Here is a 26,343-nt window from a genome sequence, read left to right as displayed (position 1 = left end):
ATTTGTGGTTTCAGCCTTTTAAACGGTCATAATTCACTATCAATGTAGCGTGTTTTTTGTTACTCAAGGCATTCATTTGGCCCCTTGTGTATCTTTATGTCTTCCTTTATTTGTACAAGTGGCATTTATGGCTCTTGATATATTGTGGCAAATAAAGATATGAATATGAAAACAAAACACATCGAAACGTTTCAGTAATCGAGAAAGACGTTGCACTCGTGTTATTTTCCTGTTTAGAAAGTATATCGAGGGTGGGAACGGGGTGTTTTTTTGTCATTAGGTCCGGAAGAAAATTTGCCACTAATTTGATCATCTAATCACTCCCACGGGACGTTACATCACATGACTCGCCTCCTATTGGACCATCCCGTTCCCAACGCAGCCTAATATGGCGCTGTCACGTGGTGTCATCCATAAGCAGTGCTTCATTATTCAGCACTATAAAGCTCCGGGGATGAGGGCCCGGTTATCCCTTTTGTAACAGGACACTTTCACCGGTGCACCTAGCCCGCAGTACCTCAGGCTTTTCTACCACGGCTGCGAAACAACCTAGGTAAGCTCCGTTTTATGCTAACGTCTGCAAAAACCTTACCACTTTTTTTAGGTCCAGTAGAATATCATGTTTACATTTGAGTTCTTCTTTGCCTGATGTTCACATGTTTGAGATGTTATGCTAAGAATAAGTGTGATATACTTACGCTTAGGTCACATTTCGAAAAAAGGGGCCCGGCCGGGCAGCTTTCGTGAGCAAGCAGAATGATATGAAAGGCATCACAACACACAAAATGTCAAAATAAGATCTAGATTCTAGGGCATAATTTTTTAATTTGATTTTCCGTTTCTTAAAACATCCCGACCGAGCCCCGGTTTGGAAAATGTGACCTAAGCCTCAGCGTGGTTTCGTTGGCATTAAGATGGTCGGGGTTGACGCTGTCTGACTCCCCGCAGAACCGAACATTATCTACAGAAGCCGTTAGTGGGACATTCGGGGTAATTTTTCTCCTGCTTGAGGTCGTCTGGAGGCTTGTGATAGTGGGGTAATACTCTCGATTTGTAAACGAAGAGAACACAGCTACTTTTGCATCATCCAGCTATATTTCTACCTGACTTTCGTTTGTTGAGCGGTTTCAAAGAGATGAAAGGCTTCCCTGGCCAAGCGCCATCTGAGTTTTAGTTCTTGCCAAATAGTTCTTGCTAATGAATCCATCTTGCCATGGTGAAAATATGTTTTATCATCTAGTGACAAATAGCACTGCTTTTTAGCTGAGTGGTATATTCACTTTAGATGCTGGAATTAGAAAATGTTACGCCCCCTTAGGGATCGCATACGTTAATTACCCTTCGAACTGCTCTTTATGCACGGTACCGAAGACGTTAGCTAGCGTCACAATCAGAAGAGCTCTTTTGTTGTTGGGATCTCTCTTTTATGTATCTTGTTTATCAAAGATTTGTACTGGTAACATTATGTGTATTCTAAAAAAAGGTCCCTTTAGTCAATTGCAAAGTAGTTATTGTGTTCGGTTTGAATGAATTGACCAACGCCCATGTGCTATTCATATTCAAATACAGGTCGTGTGATATGATTGCTCGTATGGGGGTGTGGAGCCCCCTTTTGCGCAAATTGATTTATATATGGTCCCTCTGATCAGATTGCACGAATCCAGCGGCGCGTTTCAAATGCCCCATCCCCTGTGCAAAGCCTCAGCGCCAGAAGGAATATGTCTACAGCTGCGTTGAGTATGATGGTTTCAATTCTTTCCGGCAGAAATGGGTCTCCGATTCCCAGCCGGGTACCCTATCATCCAAACCGTTCACAAGCAACATTAGGTTTTAGCAGGAGAAAGCTGGATCCAATTAACTAATCGAAATCTATGGTGCCGCGCCAAGATGAATTCAATCTATCGAACGCCAGCTCAGAACTTTTGAAAGCAATCAGAGTGACATATCGGGAGGCGAGTTAACCAATAGGCACCTTAAAAGCAGGCAAAGCAATTATTAGGAACACAGGCAGGCCTCATTCCATTAGCCGTTATTAGATTTGTGAGGTATGAACGCTGGCTTGTCAGATTTGACGAGGCATACGCCCCCTTCCCACGGAAAAATGGACCAAAATGATGCTCAGATTTTCATAGACTGCACCCGTGACTACAAAGTAGGATCTCTCTTTTTTCATATCCGTGATATGCGTACTGCAGCAGAATGGATGCGTAAGACCGTAGGTAACCTCAAGGCGGCACATTGTCTATTATGGCAGATCCTTTTATACCTTAAGTCTCGTGTACCGTATGAAAAGACACAATCCGGATTGTGGTTTTCAGCTTTTAGTAGCACTCAAGTGGCAAATGATGGTCGTTATCAGGAGACAATACCGCGTCATTATGTGGATGCAGCTTCGCGTTCAGCCTGGCACGCAATAGGCCATTTACTGTCAGGGCTGATTTATTAGATGAGCGCACCTAATTAACAACTGGTATCGACTCCAAAGACTTGTGGATACCTGGCATCAACATCATATGGCAGCTTCACTCTGACCTTGCCCGTGCTTTCTGCATAACCCTTGTTCAACGAAGATCAACATTGCAACGATTTCTATAACGTATGGATAAAATGCAGTTTATCTTATACAGATAATCCGATGGCGTTAACCGTTAACGTGAACAAAACCGCATCTATATTTTGATGGCAGATGTTTGATGCTAGACTGGTCTTAAATAATGCATTCCCTCCTGGGATATCTACTTTGCCATCTGATGCGAACACGATAAGCTTTGGATTTTACATTCCAAAAGAGGCGGAGTCATATGTTTTCTTAACTTAAGTCATTCCAAAGACGGAGGCTTTCAACGGAATACCTTGAAAATTAGTAGATCTCAAATAATACCACAAAGAGTGGATCAAAGAAATTCTTGGATGTATATGATAACAAAAGACTGTTTTCAGTACGCAGCGATAAAGATACCAAGTACTACTAATATGGAGGAATGGCCGTTGAAGTAAGTTCTCTTTATCATTGCAGCTATTCTCTAAACCACAACGAGCTTTCAGTTGTATATCATGATGTTGGTACAAAAGATGCACTCAGAAACGGTAATAGCACTTCACCTACAGGGCAAAACAAGTGTATACATGACTCTAATGTCCTCCCTCGAGTGAACCATTTCTTGCAAGATCTTTCTCTCTGCAACCAAAGGCACTCTTATCGTCAGCTTCATCCCAACATTACCTGTCCAAGAGTCGACAAAGATGGATCGCGTGCCGTCCTGAAAGGATGAGATAACATGGGCAGAGCTTTTGAAGGCATGTGGCTGCTCATGGCGTGGCTTAGGTTATCGTACCATGCAGCCTTTCGCTGTGCGGCATCTTTCTTGGAAATGAGCAGGTTTGACAGCCTCTGTGCAGTAAAACTGTTCACTCTGAAATTCTCAGTCTGATTTTCTTTTTCTTGGTTATCGTACCATACATGTATACAGACTTTCGCTGTGCGGCATCTTTCTTAAAAATGAGCAGGTTTGACTGCCTATATGCGGTAAAATTGTTCACTTTAAAATCCTCAGTCTGATTTCCTTTTCTACTTACATGATGATATCTTTTGATGTTCCAAGAGTTTGTCCTGATAGAAAAGTATCTCTGATAGTGCAAATTTATTGTTGTCTGTATAGATGACCGTTTTTTGTGTGTGGAATCGGTTGAAATTGCCGCGATGGTTTCCCACTGCGGATCGGCAAATGAGGTCTCGGCAGGGCGAATTACCCATAAAAATCAATCGTCCTTTTGGGACTGGATAAAAGGGAGCAGGTGTGCACCGCACAATGGGTGTGGTCTGAAAATATTTCCTTCAATTTTGTGCTGGTTACACACCAGTGGGTGAATTCCTTCACAATAGGATTAGTGAAGTATTTAAAAGCACGACGGCAGTGAGCGGTGACATCAATTTGAGAGTCAAATTTTCGTAGCCGGAATGATGTTCAATTTCAGAATGTTTTTGGGAATGCCATTGATTTTCAATCACACAAATAACAATTAATCTTCAATTTATCTGCTGCATGCATATAATACTACGTGCAGGTGTATGGTCGAAGACGACTGTAAAATAGTATTTCGTTGATGCCGGTGATATTGCATAAATGATATTACATAACGTTGATGCCAGCGATATCACATAAATGATATTACATAAATAACTCATCTGTGATGTTATTTGACTATTCATTTAGCCACTCTGACATTTGATATGCTATCATCTAGTATAACCCTTCACAAATTGACATTGGTCATTGACCTTGATCCTTGAGTAAGGTTATTTATAATTCACATGGCCTTGATCATTGAGAATGGGTATTTATTATTCATAATGAAACATGACCTCTTTTTCACTCAAATTACCGTATGATTTACTCCTTTCCCAATGGGTGAATGAATGATTGATTGATCTTTTGCTTCCATGATGATTTGGCAATCATCACCTGGTTATCAAAAGGTTATATTTTCATTACCGCCTTTATTAGGATCAAGCTTAGCAAAGAACAATGTTTCATCAAACATAGTAAAGTCCTGTTGGCAAGCTTGACTAAAACACCAATAGCTTGGAAATATTCAGAAATTTGCCAAATGTGCCACCATACAATTCGTTCGTTCGTTCGTTCGTCCCATAGCCTTTTAATCAGCCGTAGGCTGATTAATCAGCCGTAGGGGCAGCACAACATAACGGGCAGCACAACATGTTATGTTGTGCTGTATCAATAGGCATTTTAGCCCCCTGGCGGCGGGGCAGCCATACAATTACCATACAATTACCATACAATAAAAGCCGCTGGGACTCATATGATGACCGATAGTAACCCCGAAAACGACACAAAACTACAAGATAAACCAAAGTTCAAGAGTTTCTGAATTCTTATCTTTAAACAAAATAAATATTACATTATGTACAGCTTAGATCCCTCCATGGATAGACATTCAGCTAAAACTCCACTGTTTTCCCGAGGCTCCTGATAGTGTACTTTATCTTCATTCCAGTCGACCTGTCTATAACAGAAATGTTATAGGCAGATCCAATCTAATCAGATTAGCTTCAGGTATGGAAAATATGGTAAAACATAGCTGAATTGAAGGGATTTTAATTGCGTACAAATACGACAATGTATTGAAGAACGTCATGCAAAAACTTTGTCTGTTGATGTTCTAAGCGAGCCATCTTGGTACGTACACTTTTTGTGGAGGAATTCCCTACCGATGATTTATGTCACATTATCAAAATCTTATTATAGGGAAGCAATAACCGGAAGGTAATCATCGCTCTGAAAGGGGAACGCCATGAATGATTTATGAGACTCTTTGTTTACCCATCCTGAAGGACATTCGTTGAAGACATTTACAGCATAGAAAAACCATAAAAGGCGTAATACGTTTATTCATTCCCCACTGTTCACATAGATAAGCATACCTTGACTGTGCATGAACAGTTAAGATATAGTCCAATGTATTGTCCGAAAAACTAGCATGAAACTATATGTAGCTCCCGCTGAGAAAATCATGACTGATCTAAGTCTTAAGATGTAATTGACATCCGTGAGTTCTGTTCAAACGACCTCCTGGAGGTACATTTAGGTTGCAATTTCCGCCTTGTCATCGTTAATGGTCCCCGTGCCCTGTGTCACATCTGAGGTACCCTACTGTTCATCAATGCTGAAGGCACTGTCAAGGAGCACCTTAGTGGTGACCTCCGCGTTAATTCGGCTTCTCACCTGGCATGTTTATGTTTCAGCACCACAGACAGGCCCAAAGATCACACGAAGTTTGACAGGATTTATCCTGACAGCCTGCTGTGCATTGCGAGGGACGCTGATGCGCCCTGCAAGGGTACAGCAAGGACACGCTGAGCAGCGTTTTACGATCCACACAAAGTCATATCAAAGTTATGCGTCAAGAGCGCCAAGCTTTTATTGAACATGAATGATGAATGAAGTTATGGACTGGAGACAGTTTTAAGTGTGGGATGAATATGTCATATGACAGAGACGATGCCGCCAGGCGCGTCTATATGTGCACGGTGATTTCTCAAGACTGGTCTTCTTAATTTGCCGTCACCACCATAGTTATGTACCAGCAACCACGTGTCTATCTATTATCATGTGATAATTACCTAGGGATTCGCGTTTGATCATTATTACTGCATCATCATAAAAATTATATTCTTCGACAACCCCCAGAAAGCATGTCATTAAATCTAAATGTGCGCCATTGACGTCTATATTGAAAGCCAACCATACACAGTGAAGCATACTGAACGATTCGTAAGTAGCATCAATTGATCTTTCTTAGAAAAAAGGGAATGGTAACACAGCTTTCTTGAGACGGTATGGACAGTGTGGCTTTAAACCATAGTGTCTAATATACGTTACCGGAAGGACGGAGCCCATCCCTCTCCTTCCGTCGCCTTTCACCACCCCAACCGAAGTAAGGTACCCATTTTACACCTGGGTTGGGTGAAAAAAGTACATGTAGTGTAAAGTGCCGAGGAGACAACTTCTAACCAAAAAATACCAGGAATCGAACCCGGGACCTCTCGATCTCTTGCCCGCCTGCCTATAGCCACTCTATCATATGCAAATACCGTTCCTACTTGATCTTTTGATACACTGATGCCAAAAATGTCAAATTTCAGGAGTTTTAGTCGCTAAATGCTATTGCCCACAGGGATGATTCTACTTGACTCCTCCTGTTTGAAATGATGCCAATACAACGATCTATCCCCAACCTAACTAAAACATTCAGCAGTAGAAACAATCTAATTTCACGCCCCGGGCACATCATCAGCGCAGATTCGTTACTTATTCAGGACACCCTGAGGAGATTAGGGCGTGGCATGACAACCCTAACCAGATATAACCAGTTCAGTTTGAAGACCAAAACATGGCCAAGTCATGCTTGGTAAACTCACGAATGTAAAAGGAAATATCAACACAAAATGTAGTGATAAATTGGTTTAATCTATACGAATCTAGAACAAATTGATTTAGAATGTAACGTATGGCATAACGGTCGTAACCAGTTACAACCAGTCCAGTTAGAGGGACGTAAACAGCCAATACATGGTCAAGTCATGCTTGGAACAGCGGTGGAATGTAAAAGAAAATATCAACATAAAATGTAGTGCAAAATTGCTGTATATCTATCATAATTTAGAGCAAATTGATTTTGAATGTTACGTACAACTAAAGGTATGTCTTTGCTCTTAGTCTGTGAGCAACTCGATATGAAACAAATATCTTCACACATGGCAAATCTAGGATCATCAAATAATGATCAGATGCTGATTAATGTAAAAGGTTAGATTACGAGAAATTCCAACCTGCGCAAAAGCGTTTAATAACGTAACAGATCGATATATACTGCCTGGCGAAAAATCGATAAAATCAAAGTTCTGTTCCTTCCTTGAGCTTTTAGAAAAGTCATAAACAAATAGACACAATAGTTTGGCTGTGCGTTTTCTATATCTTCGCAAATTTGTCTTTAGACAACTTTTAAAGGCAACTGAATACAACTTAAACTTGTAGGTCAAGATAGAATTTGGTTAAACCTAACGCCATGACCACCGCGACCCTGGTCCAAACGGTCGATACGTGCATGAAATGCAAGCCTGATATCCACAGCTGTCCGCAACGCTGCATTATGGGAAATCAATATCAATTTCCAGCAGCAAATGGCAAATAAACTTGGAGTAGCGGAAAATTTCGTTTCGCTGCACTGACAGATACGCGAAGTTTATTACCAGAACGTGTTATGTTTAGATTGTTTGACAAAAGCACTGGTAACGTTTTCGGCTTCCGAGTGGATAATGTCATTGGTGTGGTGGCAGGAACTCCGGTAAGCCCCAGAAAGGGCCAATTATTGATTTTTTTTCCTTATCTTATCCGTACGAGAGGACCTTTCCAGGGATCTAGTTTAAGAGGACCTCAATTTACTTTGGACTAGATGGGGCAATGCTCTTTGACTCGTATTGGCTGATAATGGTCAAATGTAAACCAAGTGATAGGTACAAGGCTAGGGGCACTGAAAAGGGGGAGGGGGAATGCAAAATACACGCCCTAGAAACAACTTACCAAAACTACTTTCTGATTTGTTATTTTCATAAGACTAAATCTCTTTCTGACTGTAAGCATTACCTGAAACTAGTGGATAGTGCAATAGCCCCCGACCTAAAAACGTCACTCACACATACATGAAACTGCCATTACGTGACTTTGCCCCTGGGATGACGAAATGGATGAGCATTTCAACTTTAAAAGCCTTTGGTCTTAATCGATGTCTGCACTACCCGCTGGATAATTACGTAATGTGCATCAATCTGGGCTAAGAGGCCAGAGTTAGTTCTACTACAGCTCAACCAAAACCCTTGTGTCAAACAGGCCAGCTACATCGATTAACCCTATTTGCGATTGCTCAAAGTCAAGGTCGTAGTAAGCATAACAGCAAGTTTGAATTCAAAACGCGTTAACGGTAGACAAAATAAAGTGTTTCAAAAACTCCGCAAGCCTTCGATCCTTCAACTTTCAATTTCATTCATACAATGTACTTATAGATGTGTTAGGGTTACCGACCTAGAAGTTAAGTTTAAGAAAATGCCTAACAGTGAGCTTCAAAACGCAAAAGTTAAAAAAGTTGACGACATTTAGACATAGACCACCTCATCCAAAAAGACGACTTTACCCAAAGCTAGATGCTTAGAGTCAAGTGAAAAAATTGGTGTATATTGCCCATCTAAAAAGCTCAACATCATTGATTCTATCCAACCACTCTTGCCGCAAAGCTATCGGTGCCACTAAGCTGACATTTGTATGGGTGATGAATTGACCATGGTGCTCAGCAGGTACAGAGCTGGTTTCCAAAGATGCCTGAAAAATCTTTCTTTCAACACGTCATTCCGTGAGTGAGTGGGTAGTTCTTGCCCTTACCTACGCAACTGGCCCTTTTAGCACAAAGGTTTGAAAGGATGTAGGTTAAGTACTGTCGCCTTCTCATAAAGGCAATGACGTACATGCAGTCAGGATTAGCCAGTTTATTCTAGCTTTGCGGCAAGAAGTGTTTTGTTCCTTTAAAGTTAAGCACAGAGCTCATGTAAATGTATATCCACCCACTCTAGGCTTACGAGAGAGCAGATATGACCGAAGTGTGCAAATTAGTCAATTCTGCACCATTCATACCCGTCATCCGGCATGGGTGTGCCTTTCGTCTAAGACGCGTGCAATATTCTTTACCTGCACTTCGATGAGCAATTTTCCATCCAAGGAAACGTATCATCTGAGATTGCTTGAAGCTTACGAAGGCAATGATTCGTGACGTTGCATTTGTAATCAAAATGTTTCTCATGTTTAACAGTTTAGGCAGTTCATTTTCACAAAGTGAATCATTTTCCTTACTCTATATAATGGTTCATCATCACTATAAGCTTATGTAACATTCATCGTAAAAATATATCTAAGCCAAAAGGCGTTACCAAAACTATGAGTTGCTAACACAGGCACAAATTAATCTTTGCTAAGTTAGGCTTCGTTTCATAAACTTATTTTATGAAAAGTTTGTTGCACAAGTTCAGAAGCTAAAAGGATAACCCCCTGTCGTATTGAATAAAGATTCGCCTAAGACAGTGTTCTACTTGCACCCCACGAGAGGATTGGCACGTTGTGCGATAAGGACTTATTTATTCATGCATGCATCTGGTTATCTCTATGCGTGAATGGTAATCTTCTTCTTCAACATCTTTTAGTGTTTTTTGTACAAAATACCAGTAGCTCTCGTGACCTCTGGGGCAAGTATTAAATGGTTTAAAGAAGTATGTATGCCCGGGTCATGTCCCTGCTAGTTAAGTATGCCATCTGCGACATTCTAGGACGCGTTATTCCAAAGCGACTTCTCCCACACGTACTGACAAGAGAAATCCCTTTACGGCTTACCATGAAATGAGGTGCAACCAGACGGAATCCATGGTGGGTTAGGTTAAGTCTGTCCAAGGGGACCCTCAGAAGGTCATATGCGTTCGACCAGTTCTCTCAGATCTTCTGAGCTGATTCTGTTCAGCTGCAGACGCCGATACTAATCAGAGAGCTGGAACGTCACCCTAAGCTCTCCGGATGTGTGCATGAGAGAGCAACGCGAGGTGCTTTCTCATCAAAGTCAGGTGTCCAGAAACGTTTTCGTCAGTGCTGCCTTGAGGGTGCCAGGTCATCAATTACGATGTATATCTGACCCTCTTGCTCTGTAAAAGCTGCGGGATGAGGTCCGCTTGGTCCTTTAGTGCAATAAATCTTTGGTGGGAATTTTCCCTTGCTAAAGTTGAACAAATCATGCCCGAAAAGATTCCTATAAGAGAAGAAATTCCACATAAATGTTTTTCGACGATTAGGTTCCTTTAATGCTATTTTGAATTGCTTGATTCAAAAGTCGATACTCGCACCTGTCTCTGGATTAAAGCCTAAATTTGACAGCGCCTTAAGGGGGATTTTAGTTAATACCACTGTCATCGCCTCTGGGTTCTCTACGTTGAGTTAAAGGATGCCATATCCTTGAAAACGTAGGACATTTTCGTACGCTAAAAAATCGATTTTCAATTTGAGGAGCGGGCATATTTACGACCAGACGGTACCAAAGAGGTCATTTTCCTGAACCCCTCTTTGTGAAAGCTGTATGGTTCACACAATCTTATTCATGGAATTGAATTCTAGCAAGGAAAATCTTCTCTGTCCCTTTCTAAAGGTAATGGTTCATTGAGTCTCAGCGAATATCTCAAATTGCATGTGAATTATTTCACAGTCTAGCTTTCTGACATGAAATTACAGTTTTTTTTCGGTTCAAGTTGGCATCTCAAGCAATTATGCCCTCAATCGGGGTTGTAAAAAGTAAAGTATTTGTGATAATTACGACTGGGACTCATGTAGGCATTTATATCTATAATCTATAAATAATTCATCATGACGCAACTTTAAAACTTAAGAAACATTGCAACCTTTTGATAAGCCCTGTAAGATAAAAAGGGATTAATCTTAAGCAGCCAGGATTTGATATTCTTAATGTGAAAGAGATTAACTGATTTTTGTCGTTATTTGGTGTTCATAAAATTTACCTGAAGATTATTCAATTTAATCAAATTTTCTGTTCCAGTATCAGTGGTGATTATGATAATTATGATAATTCTATTAGCGAAAATTTAAGAGGGCTTTGAGGGGATTCAAGCTTTGTTTACAATGCATAGGGATAGTAGGTTAAGATAGTTGCAAAACTTTGCTAACAGCTTACAGAATCTGAAGTCATGCTGCTGTATGTTTTTTTAGTAGTTTTTGTCGCTGTTTCATTAAGATCTTAAGAACTATCACTTTCACAATTCTCTCTGCATTTCCATCTGTCTATCTACACCTGTCGCTTCTCTCTGTCTGTTTATCTGTCTGTCTGTCTCCGTCTGTCTATGCTGTCCTCTTCTGTCTTCCTCTCTATAGTCGTCCGAAGCACCCGAGCTTCCGGGAAGACAAACCAAGCTGACGTAAGTGTGACGTAACTGGCTGTCCTTCCTTCTTCTTCTTTCTTCTCACCGTTCTCTTTTTGTTTAGCGTTCTATCTCTTCCAGGTGCTGACTGCTCTCTCTAAGAATAAGAAGATATTCAGAAACTAATGCGTTCTACGCTGAACTGAACAGCCAATAATTAGGGAGAGCCTAGTTGTAAAGTATTGTGTGCAAGTAGGTTGACAAAAGGCAAATTATCTGAGGGAAAAACCCTGCATTTTCTCGAAAATGCTGCCTTTGGAGACATTGTCCAAGATACAAAATTCCCACCATATTGAAGGCGTTACTGCAGTAGGTTTTAGCATTTTTACTGTGTTAGTCATCTCAAGACAATTTTTCTCGAACAGGAAGATTTGTCTTCCGAAACTGAAAGTATTCATACTAATTGGCGAACCTGTTTTTTTTTTAAATCAATAATTATTTTATCAACAGCAAACATTTTTTACTAAAATATGCATGGCACAGTTTTAGAAATAGTTTACCCTATTGGGACAGTCATCTCTTTTCAGTCTCATTCTTACGCCTCCATACAAAACATCACGTTACCTTTTGTGGTTTAGATTATCATATTTATGAGAGTGGCATCCGGCACCTTAATCCACTGTGCGCCTTGAAGAAAACGACGTCTTTGCATTTATCATCCCATAGATTACCTCGGCAGGAGAGTGAGATAAGAATTATTCTAAGAACTGGTGTCGCTATCAGTTTCTTCTTCAAAGTTAATTCAAGAATACCAATCGACGAGTTTCCTTTTTAAATTTGAAATCATTTTATGCAATAATCTCTTTTTATTCCATCATGGCGTTTGAATTCCAGGTATACATTACTCAACGTTATAACACCTACGATTAAGGAACTAACTTTACTACCACTACTACCACAAATGGCGTTATATAAAACTTGATGAACTTTATCCCTAATACTAACTTACGTTGAAGTATCTACACACCTATTGGTATGCTTTAACTGTACCAATAAACTGTCCTTCGTGTGATACACTAGTTTTGGTACTAAAACGTTGCAAGACAACGAACACATGTGAACTTTAAAACTAACAAAGCTATCACTTGGAATGGTAAGTAGTATAGACACGATAAAGTGAGTCTTCACTTTCAACTTGAATTATTTGCACCACGTATTCTGTGGTAGCATGGAGCATTTAGCATTGAAAGTAGTGTTAGAGCTCGTTGTATTCATGTATTATTAACGTGTTTCTCTATTCAAGACGAAGCATGGACAAATACTTGCGGGGCAAATAGCTTTTTGGCTCCAAATTCTTGAAACTATCCTAGCCAACCAAATAAGAAACGTAGGATTATCAAGATATGCAACCTTTTTTTTTCATTCTTGCGCTATACAAACAATAAACAGCACGAAGTTACCTAACTAGCACTACATGTTGCCATGCAAACTATCGCAATGGGCGTAACGGAAAACAGCTTGCCCATCGTTTTACCCCAAAAACCTTATCATACTAAACATTCTTCAAGCAAAGAAACGCCCGATGTTTTAACCATTCCGAGTAGAACATTAAGACGTTTTCTCTACTTCATCTAGAAATACATCAAGATGGCTGGACGATTCAACCAGGATCAGCTCAAGCAGTACAAGGCGGTTTTTGAGGCTTTCGATAAGAACAAGGATGGCGTGATCAACGCGGAGGAATTGGAAACGGCACTTAAGCAGCTCGGCCAGGCTCCCACAAAGGAAATGGTTCGGGTACGTATGCGGTGTTCTGCTAGAGTGGTTCCGAAATGACTAGCCTCAATAACAGGCTCTCTAGGCCTTCTTTCGTCTTTTTTGGGCTCAAAATACACTTTTGCTGGTCGTTTCTTTTTGTACTGGGTCGCTTGTAATGCCGTTTCCAAAAGATGAAAAGAAGACCCAAAGTGCCTGCTATGGAAGGTACGAAATAACTGTGTGTGTACCTGAGTTTGCATCTGTTGGTTGCCAAAAATGGCGGTTGTCATATCACGTGTGAGGATATGAATTTACAGCCGCCATGTTGGCTGGTTAAACTGCAAGAGTCAAATCTATGTATTTGAATATGCGTGATGTTTATTGAATATTCAAATTTGTCTGGTAATTCTATACGCGCATAAAAACGTCAAAGAATTTATCATGGTCCAAACCGGATCCGGTTCCGTTCGCTTTAACTTTACACACCAAAGGAATTTCAAGTTCGGACGGCAGGCCGGACTCTCTAACATGAAATTTATACTTTATATGCTTGAAAACTCTTGTCACGCCATATACTGCACGCCTACACGAAACTCGATATGCAAGATCGACCTACAAATAATTGCCAGCAGATGAGACATGTCATCAGCATCGATTCTTTCTGCCAGGTTAACCTTTGTCGAAGAGTTCAAGACTTCTCAACGATCTAAGAGCTTTAAAGATGATAGGTTATTGCCTTTTAAAATGTCACTGCTTTAATCTTATTGATCTTCTGTAATAACTTAAGTAACTTTGGATGAGATGAGAGAAAGTAATGATTGATTAGGTCGACATTCTTTATCGTTTCATATAAATCCTTATGAATTAACATGGGGATGAGAATATTCAACATGACAACCGCGGTGCCGATATTGTTCTGGTTGGTACCAATTGTAGTCTAGGATCTTAGATTTTTAAATGACCCTTAAGACGCATAAGACGAAAGAACAGATGTGGGAAAATGTTCTTGTTCTTGAGTATCTCAGATAACAATTTTTCAAACTAAATACGTGTCATGTTTGATGTTTTGAAAGATGATGACAATGTCTTGAACACATTATCAGAATAAGATATAATATCAATTCACAAATCTTCCTGTTAATTCCCTTCATACTCTATTTCTTTCTCTTCCTGATTTACAATAACACTAGTATTATTTGAACGATAATACAATTGACTTTGATTTACAGCTATAGTGTACGTATACCCTAGGCCTGTCTCCACGTACCCGTACCGCACATATAATTTTCCTGCTTTCCACGTGAATGCCAAAGACCCGGTGCCCAACTTAGCTGCCCTACATCTACATGTATCTCTAGATCTCTCCCCTTCATATAAATGCTAATCCGTCACCTTTCCATTCCATCCCACCAGGCCATGATCAAGGCGGCTGATAAGGATGACAGTGGCACTCTCAACTTCGACGAGTTCCTGGGGATGGTGTACCAGGTCATGTCCAACCAGCCGGCCGAGGAGACGCTTCGTGAAGCCTTCAGACCCTTTGATAGGGTGGGTAGAGCTGGCTAGGTGAACTACTGACATCGCTCGCCTTTGAACTATCCTCATTATTACAGTTTGCAGGTTTGGTAGATTTGGGGACGCTTCGTGAAGCCATCAGAACCTTTGATAGGGTGGGTAGAGATAGAGAGGTGAACTACTGGCATCGCTCGCCTTTGAACGATCCTCATTATTACAGTTTGCAGGTTTGGTAGATTTGGGGACGCTCTGTGAAGCATTCAGAACCTTTGATAGGGTTGGTAGAGATAGCGAGGGGAACTCTTGACTTCTGTTTTGACATCGCTCGCCTTTGAACGATGCTAAGTTTTACGGTGTGCATATCCGGTGATACTTTCCTCTCTGACCTAGGATTGGTAGACACTTCGTGAAGACTTCAAAACCTTCGATAGGGTGGGTAGAGATAGCGAGGAGAACCCTTGACTTCTCTTTGGAATCGATGGCATTTGAACGAACCTCACTATTACAGTGTACAGGATTGGTAGATTGGGCGACGCTTCGTGAAGCCTTCAGAACCTTTGATAGGGTGGGTAGAGATAGCGAGGTGAACTCTTGACATCTTTTTCTGAGACCAATAGCCTTTGAACGATCCTCACTATCATAGTGTGCAAGATTGGTAGATTGGGAGACGCTTCGTGAAGCCTTCAGAACCTTTGATAGGGTAGGTAGAGAGAGAGGGGGAACTCTTTGACTTCTCCAAAAAGCAGTTACTCAATATGATTTTGGAAACGGTCAGACGTTTCAGACAACCGTCACTGACGAAACACAATAAAACATTACACAGCGTCACTGATGAAAGACACCTCATGATGGTTGTCTGAAATGTCTGGCCGTTTGTAAAATCATATCTATATGCTTGGGAAACTGCTTTTGGGCGTATCTTATTACTTGGCAATTGATGTCTAACGTTCATCGACTACTCTTGACTTCTGTTTGAGATCGATCGCCTTTGAACGGTCCTCACTATAAGTTACAGTGTGAATATCCGGCGACAATCTTTCATCTTGTTCTTTCTTCCTTGACCTACGATTGGTAGACGCTTCGTAAAGCCTTCAAAACCTTTGATAGGGTGGGTTGAGGTAGCCAGGGGAACACTTGACTCGTTTGAAATCGATCGCCTTTGAACGATCCTCACTCTAACAGCGTGCATACTGACAAGCTTTAAAGGGTTACTAGCTATACCGTCAACGATAGCAATGATTCAACCGTTGCCAAATAGCGATGTGCAAAACTTTGGCTGCATACAGTCTCCCCTTTGAAAATGCAAATTGCTAGTTAAAAAAGAACGGATTCCATCGGTGCCAGTTGTAATGTACAGAACTTTGGCTGCAAGCTCCTCTTTTGCAAATTGCCACTTTAAAAAGAACGATAACATATTTGACATTGAAGGGACAGTGTCAGGTTTATGGTATAGGACAAAGCTTTATCGTCATACAAAGTCAATGTTGATAAATATAATGTCATATTAAATGTTTTACTGTCCGAGATGAATGTAAGCCAAACACGTACTGTGCAATCGTTACCAAGCCTTTTAATCAGCGCATAACGATCCCTCAACCGTACAAGAGCTTATCGTGTTGGACGTGAAATTACCACCAAAAGCCTTCCAGCTCTTTGACTGGTCAGGTTGAAAGTACTTCAGATAATTGCAACATGACTCTCTGCCAACTTACTAGCCTTTTTCTGCTGTATGGCGAGTTATGCGGGTGCATACACTGTAACAGTCCTTCTAAATTATGTAGTTAAAACGCGAGAAGTAATGATTTCATAACAGAGCCATTTCCAGATGCAGCGGCCATCTTGGATTTTCCATACAACCCATGTAACAATTGTTGCAATTTAGCCTATTTCTACCATGCTATTGCCAGGAAGAAATCAATCCTTTTAATCGACTAATAGATTGATGTCCTTTCATGCAAATCTGAGATTCGAAATAGTCTCCAAGCAGACGTGTTAGGTGGATGAAAAAGGATGGCGAAAAAGAGACAAAAAAGTTGCCATGTGATCTCAAGGCAGTCTTTTGCAGTCTACCCCGCCGCACGGTCAGTTCACTCTTAGGCCATTTAACTCCTACTAGACTTTTATTCTTATCTTGGTCGAAGGTCCCCTGTTACTATTCGGCCAGGCGGGAGTGTGGTAAAGTTCGAAACGATACTGTGATGTTTACAGCTTGAGCACTAACCATATGTGTTGTTTGTTTTTCCCAATAGGATGGCAATGGCTACATTGATCCCCAGGAACTGAAAGCAGCCATGGCCAGCATGGGACAGCGGATGACTGATGCTGAAATCGATGAGATGATCCAGGCTGCCGACAAAGACGGCGATGGCCGGGTCAACTACGAGGAATTCATCAACATCCTCCGTCCCAAGGCTTAAGAAAGCGACAAAGCATAGGGATATACCATGGCCTTTGAACCAGCTACCCCAGGGTTCCTTGCGCGTACGCGAATGAGGTGTCGGCCATCTTGGTTTCTTGTAGAGGCTAAAACATACATACAAAGATGGGAATTGTCGGGTAAATACATTATGGTGGAGAAGAGCAAGAAGGAAAATGGACCTAAGACAATCCAGGTTATATGTACATGCACAACTAGACGGTACATGATTTTCTCATGAAGAACACCGAAGTAGAACAGGAACATCCTATCAAATAGGTAGCTAAATACATCATATCCTTACAGAAGGAATGATAGTGGTGCTCTCTATATAATTCATTAGAACTATAATCCTAGAATGTGCTCATATGAAAATATTGTTGTGGAGAAAGAATGTGATTGAAAATAACAACTTTTGGATGAGAGGAAACTAAGATGGCCGCCACAACAAATTCGGCAAATTCTGTCCGGTGACAATCTTGCTTCTTTTTCTTTCTTCCTTGACTTAGGGTTGGTAGTCCTTGTGAAATAGCAGATCGGCAAATAACGGTGCTCGTGTAGACGACTAACACTAACTGTTTAACTGTGAATGATTCATTACATGAAGCCAGGAAAGGAAATCATTACAACATATGCTTAAGAGTCAGGAAGAAAGGGTTGCGAATATTTTGCATGTAAAATTGCTCAGTCAAAGTATGTATTTTAAAACAAGTATGAAATATCAATGTGCAAACGTATATGTCGTGTTATTCTAAACTAATGATTTGCGTTTTAAATTTGTTCTGTGTCTGTCTGTCAGGTTTTAAAAGCATGCTGTAGAGATAACGGTCACTCCCGGAGTTGCAAGTTTTGTTCCGTAATACCCTCTGCACTGAAGTCAGCTATAGATGGCAGATATTGGGAGCACTATTCATCTGTGGTAACACTTCTAATATATCATATAAAACTTCGCTGCTAAAATCTAAGCATGGACATAATTCATAACCCTTCTTTTTGTAACTCTAACGTATTTACTGTCGTCGTGCTTATGTATCCGTGTAGTTATTTCATTGAAAACTTGTGTGAGTTTTAGCTAGCCGTGGTTGTAAGTGTTAAAGCAATAATGTCTGTCAAAACCATGTCTTCGCGTTCGTAAATAGCTGTAGAATGATTGGCCCTTCAGCGGGTAGCTATATTGAAATCTCGTCTACTGTTTTGCCAGAAGCACATCTATGCCCATCATGCTTTGCAGCAATAACTCCGCGCGCAAGGAACTCTGGGAATCTTGTCGCTATGGCCATGGGTCCATCTTAGCCTATCTTTAACATATGTTTACAACAATATTTACAAGAATTTTATACGGAAACATAACATAGCAATATCCACTCTCTGGCATTTATGACATGACGACTAGACATCTAAGTTAGCGGCCAGTTTAAGTAGTAAACGACGTAAAGTTAAAGTAGTGTAGTTGTAGTAGCTAAAGTCTATCAACAAAGAAACGTGAGTTATTGTAAAGATCGTCATTACTGAGTTGCCCTCAGCAAAGCTTTCCCTTGTTTGAGGCCTCTGTTAATCGATCTGATCTGAGAATAAAGGACAGTTTTCATCTACGAACACAAATGTCTTTGCTCATTTTACTATCTCACCTCATCTCTCCTGTCTTAAATGTTCAGTTAGGGTCTTAGGAACACTAATACTCTTTCGACCCCATGGAAGACATTGCGACCATTTTGACATCTTTTGATGTCTTGGTAACTTAAACTTCGTGGGGGATTTTGTGATACATTGCAACAACTTAATAGCAGAGGTGGGCAACAAGACATCTAAAACTATTTATGATATTGGCTTGATATGACAAAGGCTAAACGACTATTATTCAAAAGACTCTAACGGTGAGCTTGATAGAACAGAAATTCTAATTCAAAACGGTAAATCCAGAGGATGTTTTCATCTTATGAATTATTGTGTATCTTCTTAGAATGATTGATTTTGCAATTCTACACTATCCAGTATTTATACTGTGATTAACGAGAATTCTAAAATATTGATGTATGCATTTTCGCAGTTAAACTATGATATTTCAGTGGCTGTTCTTGTAGATTCCTAAGTTCATAAGGCATTAAGAGTTACTTTATGACTGGATGCAGACGTGCGACCAAAGCCGGACCACTATCGATTTTCCTGAGAGAGACGTGAGAATGAACACATTACGGAGTGCTACAAATCACCAAGTTTGACACCCAATAGTAACGACCATGTTCTATGGTCCGTGACGTTCCCTCAGAGCCGTCCAGAAAACGCACGGAAAATCATGGTACCGTTAGATTGAACTCAGGTAAGAGCGAGGGAAATCAATAAACGTCCACAAAGACAAATGCTCAGATCGACTTTTGTGGTTCTGCTGTATTCATCTCCTTTAATTCCAATCGCGTCAAAGGTACGGTGGCGCTGCCCAACGCCATTTGCTTCGGCGGTGTAAAATTTGTCTTCATAGTCCGGGCGACAGCGGAAAATTAGGCGGGCAAATTGCGATGAACACAGAGCCGCAAGGGAGTGTCAACATGGAAGCGCGGGGGTTCTTTCTTCACGGTTTCTGTCAAGAGTCGTTACATGGCTTGTTTGGTCGAACAGATATAGACTATGTGTCGAAAGATTTTGAATGGTTAGCTAATGGTAAAATGGATCCTTATCTGCATACGCCTAAATGTCCAAACAATCTACCCACGCCCTACGTTCAGTATTACCGAGTGTAACGTTACATATCGAAGTGTTTTCTATCGTTGTTTGACAAAGAGAGAGAAGTGTATACGTAGGGGTGCCAAAGCCAGGACAAGAAAAACAGGACCAAAAAATATGAAAACACTGAGTCCAAAATCGAACGACAAAGCTCCAACATTTCCATGCAAAAACGAAGTAGATACCGGAAAATAAAATTCTACCGAAAGAATTTGATAAAGTTAAACGTTAGTCCACACATGACAAGTCGCCTTTTGTATAGTCTAAACGAGATCACCAGTGCTACAACTGATGGCAAAACCAACGCGATTATACCGAGCTTTTCCAATTATTCGACCACTTGGCCCAACTGCTTTGTATCATCCACATAAATAAAGGATAATCTGCCATTCTTCGGAACAAATGTTGACTTCCTACATGGTAAAAGAAAAGCATTTCGAAACCGATTCCAGGAGCTAATTGCGACGTTTGAGCGATATTGGGGGCAACTTAAAAGTACTAGCTTTGTAAATAAGTCTATTAAGTCGAGTAGGCTGCGATTTTTCACGAGAGGCAATCCAATATTTTCAAGTGATTGACCCACTTTCTACCTTTCATATATCACCGCTTACTGCACAGTGGCACTAATGATTTCAACTTATTTAGGTCACTGTTGGAACGCCCATTGTTAGTCCAAAATGATTCAGAACGGGAATTCTTTAGGCTCGCATCATTGAAAGGGGAAAAATTCTGTCGCCAGTCTTTAGGACTTTATATGAAGCAACTTAAAGGTAACATAAATTTCTTCATCTTCATTACACCTATTATGTTATAGGAAAAATGCCCCATAACACTAGTTTTCAATTCGGTTGATGAATTGGAAGAAATAAGCCATCCACTTTAGACGGTCGTCGCCTGAGAAGACATGAAGAATTTAGAATAGGAGCTGAAAACGTAACAATTCATAGTTCATAGTGATTGTTCGGCAGTTGAAGACAGCCAGCCAGACCGTCTCATAGATCAAGTCGATCAGATAGCTACTGTCGCTGTTCTTGTGCTCTGAGAGCATGGTAGTTAATGCGATAGCGAAATTCAGTAACAAACATTGCCATTTGAATAAGATGCTCAAAAGTGTGTGTGTGTGTGTGTGTGTCTGTATGTGTGTTTGTCTGTGTGTGTGTGTGTCTGTGTGTGTGTGTGCGCGCGTGTGTGTATGTGTGTGTGCGCGCGTGTGTGTATGTGTGTATGTGCGTGTCTGTGTGTGTGTGTGTGTGTGTGTGTGTATGTGTGTGTGTGTGTGTGTGTGTGCGTGTATGTGTGTGTGTGTGCACGGTGTGTGTATGTGCGGGGGCGCACTTGCGTTCCACTTGAAAGATAACCTTAGCTATCATCCATGGAGAGTCATCATTTTTCATTAAGGAAATAAAATACATTTACGCTCTGTATGCTCTGTCTGCTTTGTTGTCTTTTCAGTCATAGTATAACCTTTTGCATGATACTATATAAATTTTATAAGGATTACACATGTGAATTATGCAACTAACAGAGTAATGTCTTCGCTCATCGCCAAAGTGCAATCACGCATATCAATCGACATTTGCCGGAAATCGTCGCGTCCACAGATAAACCATTCATAACGCTTGCTTCGACACGGGAAGTTACCCTGTAAAAATCAACACTCCAACGATGTGCATTTATCATCATTTCATAATCATTATCATCACTATCATCCCACACGCTTGATAATGATCTTTGTGGCGCCTTGACAATCCGTCATGATCAGCAGCAGCAGTGCAGTACCTACATATTAATTTGATGAAATAATTCTTTAAGGGTTTGGGAGGGATTTGCATCTGAGGCAGCAGCTTTAATATCCTTTGAACAATCAATGTGCAAATTGAGAAGGATGCATAGAGATCTAGAGAATTGTTCTCAATGGGATACGCACACATTAATTCGACAATAAAGAAACATGGAGAGAAAATCTTACAAAGGTTTTATTCAAAACTCATTTGTGAGAGATAACTTCGCTATGTTGTCAAAAAGTAAATAGATTTGTTCATTCCAATAACGAATGTTTATATCAATTGTACCATCAACCCAGAATATTAATGCAAGTTCTGAAAGCAAGTTCTGAAAGTATGTCCCTCTTCTATCATAGTCCTGCAATCCTTGCCAATGTCACTGATGAAAGATAACGGATGCTATCTTGAACGTCTGACCGTTTCCAAAGTCACATTCAGTTGCTTGAGTAACTGCTTTTCTTTTTGGCGTATCTTATTGCCTGGATTTCTAACCTTCATCGACGTGTCCTGCAATCCTTTGCTCTCTCACAGACCATCAGCACTGTCACCATGCGGGATTTTTGTGAACTGCACGTTACTGATAGTAAACTGCTATCTCATGCACAATACCGTATGATCGATACATCCGGGGGTAGGGAAGCTTGAAGATATCAACCTATGCATTTGAGAATTTTCAAAAGCTTAACCTAAATACCACGCAATCCCCAAGAGAGCCTTTTCAGACATCCTTTCAGTGTTGTGGGTTGATTTAGTAGAAACCGCCGCTATGCGTTATAAAGCAGTAGCTAGATTGATTTGAATTTCTCGTAAGGTCAGGAAGTCAATAGATACGAATGGGCCACTATCTTAACCAATCGATACTATCGGTAAGAAAGGTAGATTGGACTGCCATTTTGCTGTTGTAAAGGATAAAGGAAAGCACTTACAATAGCAGCTACTTTACAATGATATCATTCATTTACACACACACACACACACACACACACACACACACACACACACACACACACACACAGACTCTCTCTGTGTCTTCACACACACACACATTTATGTGTGACAGAATAAAATACGTAGTTCCTTTGTCCAGTTATCCTCATTGAAAGATTTTAACAGAAACACCTCGGCAGTTTCAGAGAATGATGCTAGGCATCTCAAACTCACATCGCATCTTCCTGAAATCAATATCTTCCACAAAACATCCCACAAGGCCCTAGCACGTCGAGGAGAAAAGCCTGGGGTTAGCTGCAGTACCAAGGTTAGCCGCCAAGAGACCAAAACGTAAACTTGACCCTTGTCTTTCTAAGGCCTACCCACATAGTAAATACCATCACAATCCATCCAGCCGTTCTTAATTTATGCTGACCACCAAGATACAAGAACGCATACACACAAAACAATACCTCCGTTTTTCACGGAGGTAACGTTGAATATCAAAACGTAGGCGTTTGAAGCTTCATGATATGAATAAAGCTACATTTGTATATGTTTGAAGTTTTTGAGCAAAATGAGTAGTGACAGATTAGAATACATGGACGCCATCGAGAAGGAAGGCGAGACCCCGGGGTCAGATATCGGGAAGGAATCTTAAGCAAATTCTGATCGATCTAAAGGCGCACACCGTTTGAATTATGCACAAGGGAGGAAGCTTCGGTAATCTCGGATGTTCAAATAAGAAATTCTGCCACACAGATAAGCGATATAAACCATGAGGTAGAAAGGGTGTTTAGGTTCGGTCCAACAATGATTATGTCCTAAAAATGAAAATGTATTGAGATGTTATTTTTGTGTGTTTTGTTCTTCACTGCCCATCATTACGAACGTCTATCTACTTCCTGTACATTTCTTCAGATAAATCTTTTTGACGTTTACCGTTTGGTTGTGTACAAACGTCATCACAAGTAACTCCTGGTATACAGTAAGAAAAAATAGCTCGCCCTACGAGTCGGTGAACGGTAACGCTAGGTCACCTTTATCTGCTGGGTAACCTATATCTGTTGTTTGAAAAAAAACTGGATAACTGGATAGTCAGGGATATAATGATCAATTCGACAGTCGATGCTTTCCAACAGTAACATTTTATCACAATTTGAAACCACCGTCCGTTGACTTGATATCGCTTCATACTCTAAAAACCACGGATAAAGGTTATCCCGTGGATAAAGGTGAACTAGCGCTAAACCGTTGTTTGTGATCGTTTGTTACCCTTCTTGGAGTTCTGAAAGACAAGTAAGGACGAATCTAGAATACAGTCGAAGTCAAGCAGCTGCTCTTAAGTGATGACATGAAGTTCCGGACGGGGTTTCCATACGTGAGGATTATGTACTTAATACAATATACAGCACAGCAGTAACACGTTAACAATAATCGCTGTGATGACCTAGTTTGATTCTTCTCGCCGAAAATCGATTCAACCAATCTTCCTCTCATCAGGAGGATAGTGTGAGGTGTGGCACAAGTCGTTACTAAAACACTGCATCTGTTAACACCTCTGACCTGGTAGCCACACCATCGGGAGCTCGTCGCTATTTCTACGGATCTGGAAGAGTTAAGCCCGCCCGCCGCAGTTCATATATTAACGCATAGGCCGACCAGAGGAGCAAGATGACCATGTTATCTAGGCCATCTAGCTCCTGGGTTCAGGGGGTTAGTAGGTGATCTGTATTGGTGTATAATAGTCTATTGACCTAGTAGTTGCTTTGTTGGGTACCTTAAAACTGATGGCTGCGTCCAGAACTTGAGATATCAAACCCGAAACTTCTGCTGCAATACCGTTGCAACCTGCCAGGGGGGGTGGGGGGGGGGGGTGCAAAATCAAATCGATTCGAGGTCTCATAAACACGTATCTACATTATACATACCAAATATCAGGACAATCCATACATGCCTTAGAGAGTTATGCTGGTCAACTACGTGTACACACCACACACAAATCCAACACGCTTATCGAGAAGAGCTGTGACCACTTGACCAAAAGCGCCAGCCATACGCGTAGCGAGGCTGCATTGCACTGCCACTGTAAAAAGTGCGCTTCACCTCAATTGAAGATGACTGCTTTGATGGAACGTCCAGCACAAAATATTTGATTGGCAACAAAAGTATAAAGGGCCTATCTATCATAATCTATTTGCACTGCAATAGCCCTGTCGCATGACGTTCCAATTGTTTGTAGAGGGGACAAAAAGAAACATTTTTGCCCAAAGTTTTTGTTTCTTCACACACAGGCATCATATTTTGGTCGCCCAGTAGAATCGGTTACATCCATATAATCAAATCTATTTGGCCTTAGCTGAAAATCCATAAAACATTTCCCCCTTTCAATTAAAAGGAAGCTCACGTCTGTTGCAGTTCCTGACTGTGCAATCTCGCTAAAGACCGGACCCAGATAATCTATATACCACTTGGCGTGGGTCCAGACGGCCACCAGAACGGTTTACCGTCTGTTAGAATGATAGTCTTTCCACCTATGCCATTAGGAGCATATAATAATTCGTACGTTATAAGTACGTTCAGTGTCCGAGTGCCATTCAACTGAAATAGCCAAGTGGGCATTGCAATGCTTGGACAAAAGATCCAGAGTTTATGGGTTCGATTCTTGGCGTTCCTGGCTAGATGTTTGTGTCTTTGGGAAAGGCAATTTATACTAATTGGGGAAGTAAAAAGTGCTGTGGGTTCCAGGGTTCCAATACCGTGACCTAGACACAATTGGGATAATAACCTACTGCCCCAATGGCATAAAAAGACCACAGGGCTTTAATTTACCTTTCCAGAAGTACCCCGAAAACACATCTTACGCGAAATAAAGCCAGGCTGACCAGATCTGGTTAGTACAGCTTATGCTAAATTTAGAAGTCTCAACAGACTAGTTGGTCTATGCTATGACATCTTTGCAAACGTCTGTTTTTCTGATGTGAAACAGGAAATAAACTTTACGATGTTGCGCTCTTAGTTCCGCTCCACCAAAGACCGCATGCCTTCGCTATCAAGAAGCCACGTCCCATGACGATATGTAAGTAAAATTGATTAGACACGCCCCCTCCCCCACCATCCCTCAAGGCAGCTGGGAGGTGACGACAGGCGGTAAGAATGTCGATCCTCCCCGCCTACATACACAGCTGCTGCGGTAAGGATATACATCAAAACAGTCATGCATGTCATTGTAACCACAATAGTTCCGTGTTAGCATGTGGAACTGTCTGTATGGTCCGGTCTAAATATATCCGGGGCCCTCAGACAAAAGAAATGTGTACTTATAGACAAATTATCAAAATCAGCAGTTCTGCTGCAATAGCGTAGAAAACCGCTAGGAGACCCATTATCGATCTAGACCCTTGCTTTCTCAGTTTCTGGACCCCTGCCCCTCATAATCCAAATTTTATCACATCACGAAGATCCCTACGTTATACTAGCAACAAACACACACATTGACACAGAAAGAAACGTCACCAAAAACCAAGCGAAGCTTAAGGTAATAAAGTCCATTGTGTTTGCTTCAATACTTCAAGAATATTTGCCTTACGAGTTACTATTGACCGACTTTTGACCTTCCCTATAACTATTTTTTGTATGAGCAACAATATACAGGTAGTACTGTGTTTTAAGACACATTTACACCACTCAAGGGGCGGAGAAATTTGCAAGTGCCCATAAACAGATTACTAAACTGAACCTGCCCATAT

General features: G+C 40.9%; 1 protein-coding gene across 2 annotated transcripts; it reads left to right on the top strand.

Moving 5' to 3' along the window:
- Positions 1 to 412: 412 nt before the first annotated feature.
- On the top strand, positions 413 to 18,761 carry LOC118428287 (calmodulin-like). 2 transcript variants are annotated; one of them, XM_035838308.1, is made up of 5 exons: positions 447 to 553; positions 11,490 to 11,533; positions 13,112 to 13,273; positions 14,648 to 14,782; positions 16,999 to 18,761. In XM_035838308.1, exons 3-5 carry the CDS (start codon positions 13,124 to 13,126, stop codon positions 17,164 to 17,166), a joined length of 453 nt encoding a protein of 150 aa, XP_035694201.1. In that variant the 5' UTR covers positions 447 to 553; positions 11,490 to 11,533; positions 13,112 to 13,123; the 3' UTR covers positions 17,167 to 18,761. The 2 variants fall into 2 exon arrangements, with proteins under 2 accessions (XP_035694200.1, XP_035694201.1); XM_035838307.1 differs by lacking the exon at positions 11,490 to 11,533 and having other exon boundaries at positions 413 to 553.
- The last annotated feature ends 7,582 nt before the right edge of the window (positions 18,762 to 26,343 follow it).

Source organism: Branchiostoma floridae, chromosome 12, assembly GCF_000003815.2.
Source record: "Branchiostoma floridae strain S238N-H82 chromosome 12, Bfl_VNyyK, whole genome shotgun sequence".
Lineage (NCBI taxonomy): Eukaryota > Metazoa > Chordata > Leptocardii > Amphioxiformes > Branchiostomatidae > Branchiostoma > Branchiostoma floridae.
Note: the sequence above shows the minus strand (reverse complement) of the source record. Positions and strands in the feature narration are given on the sequence as shown.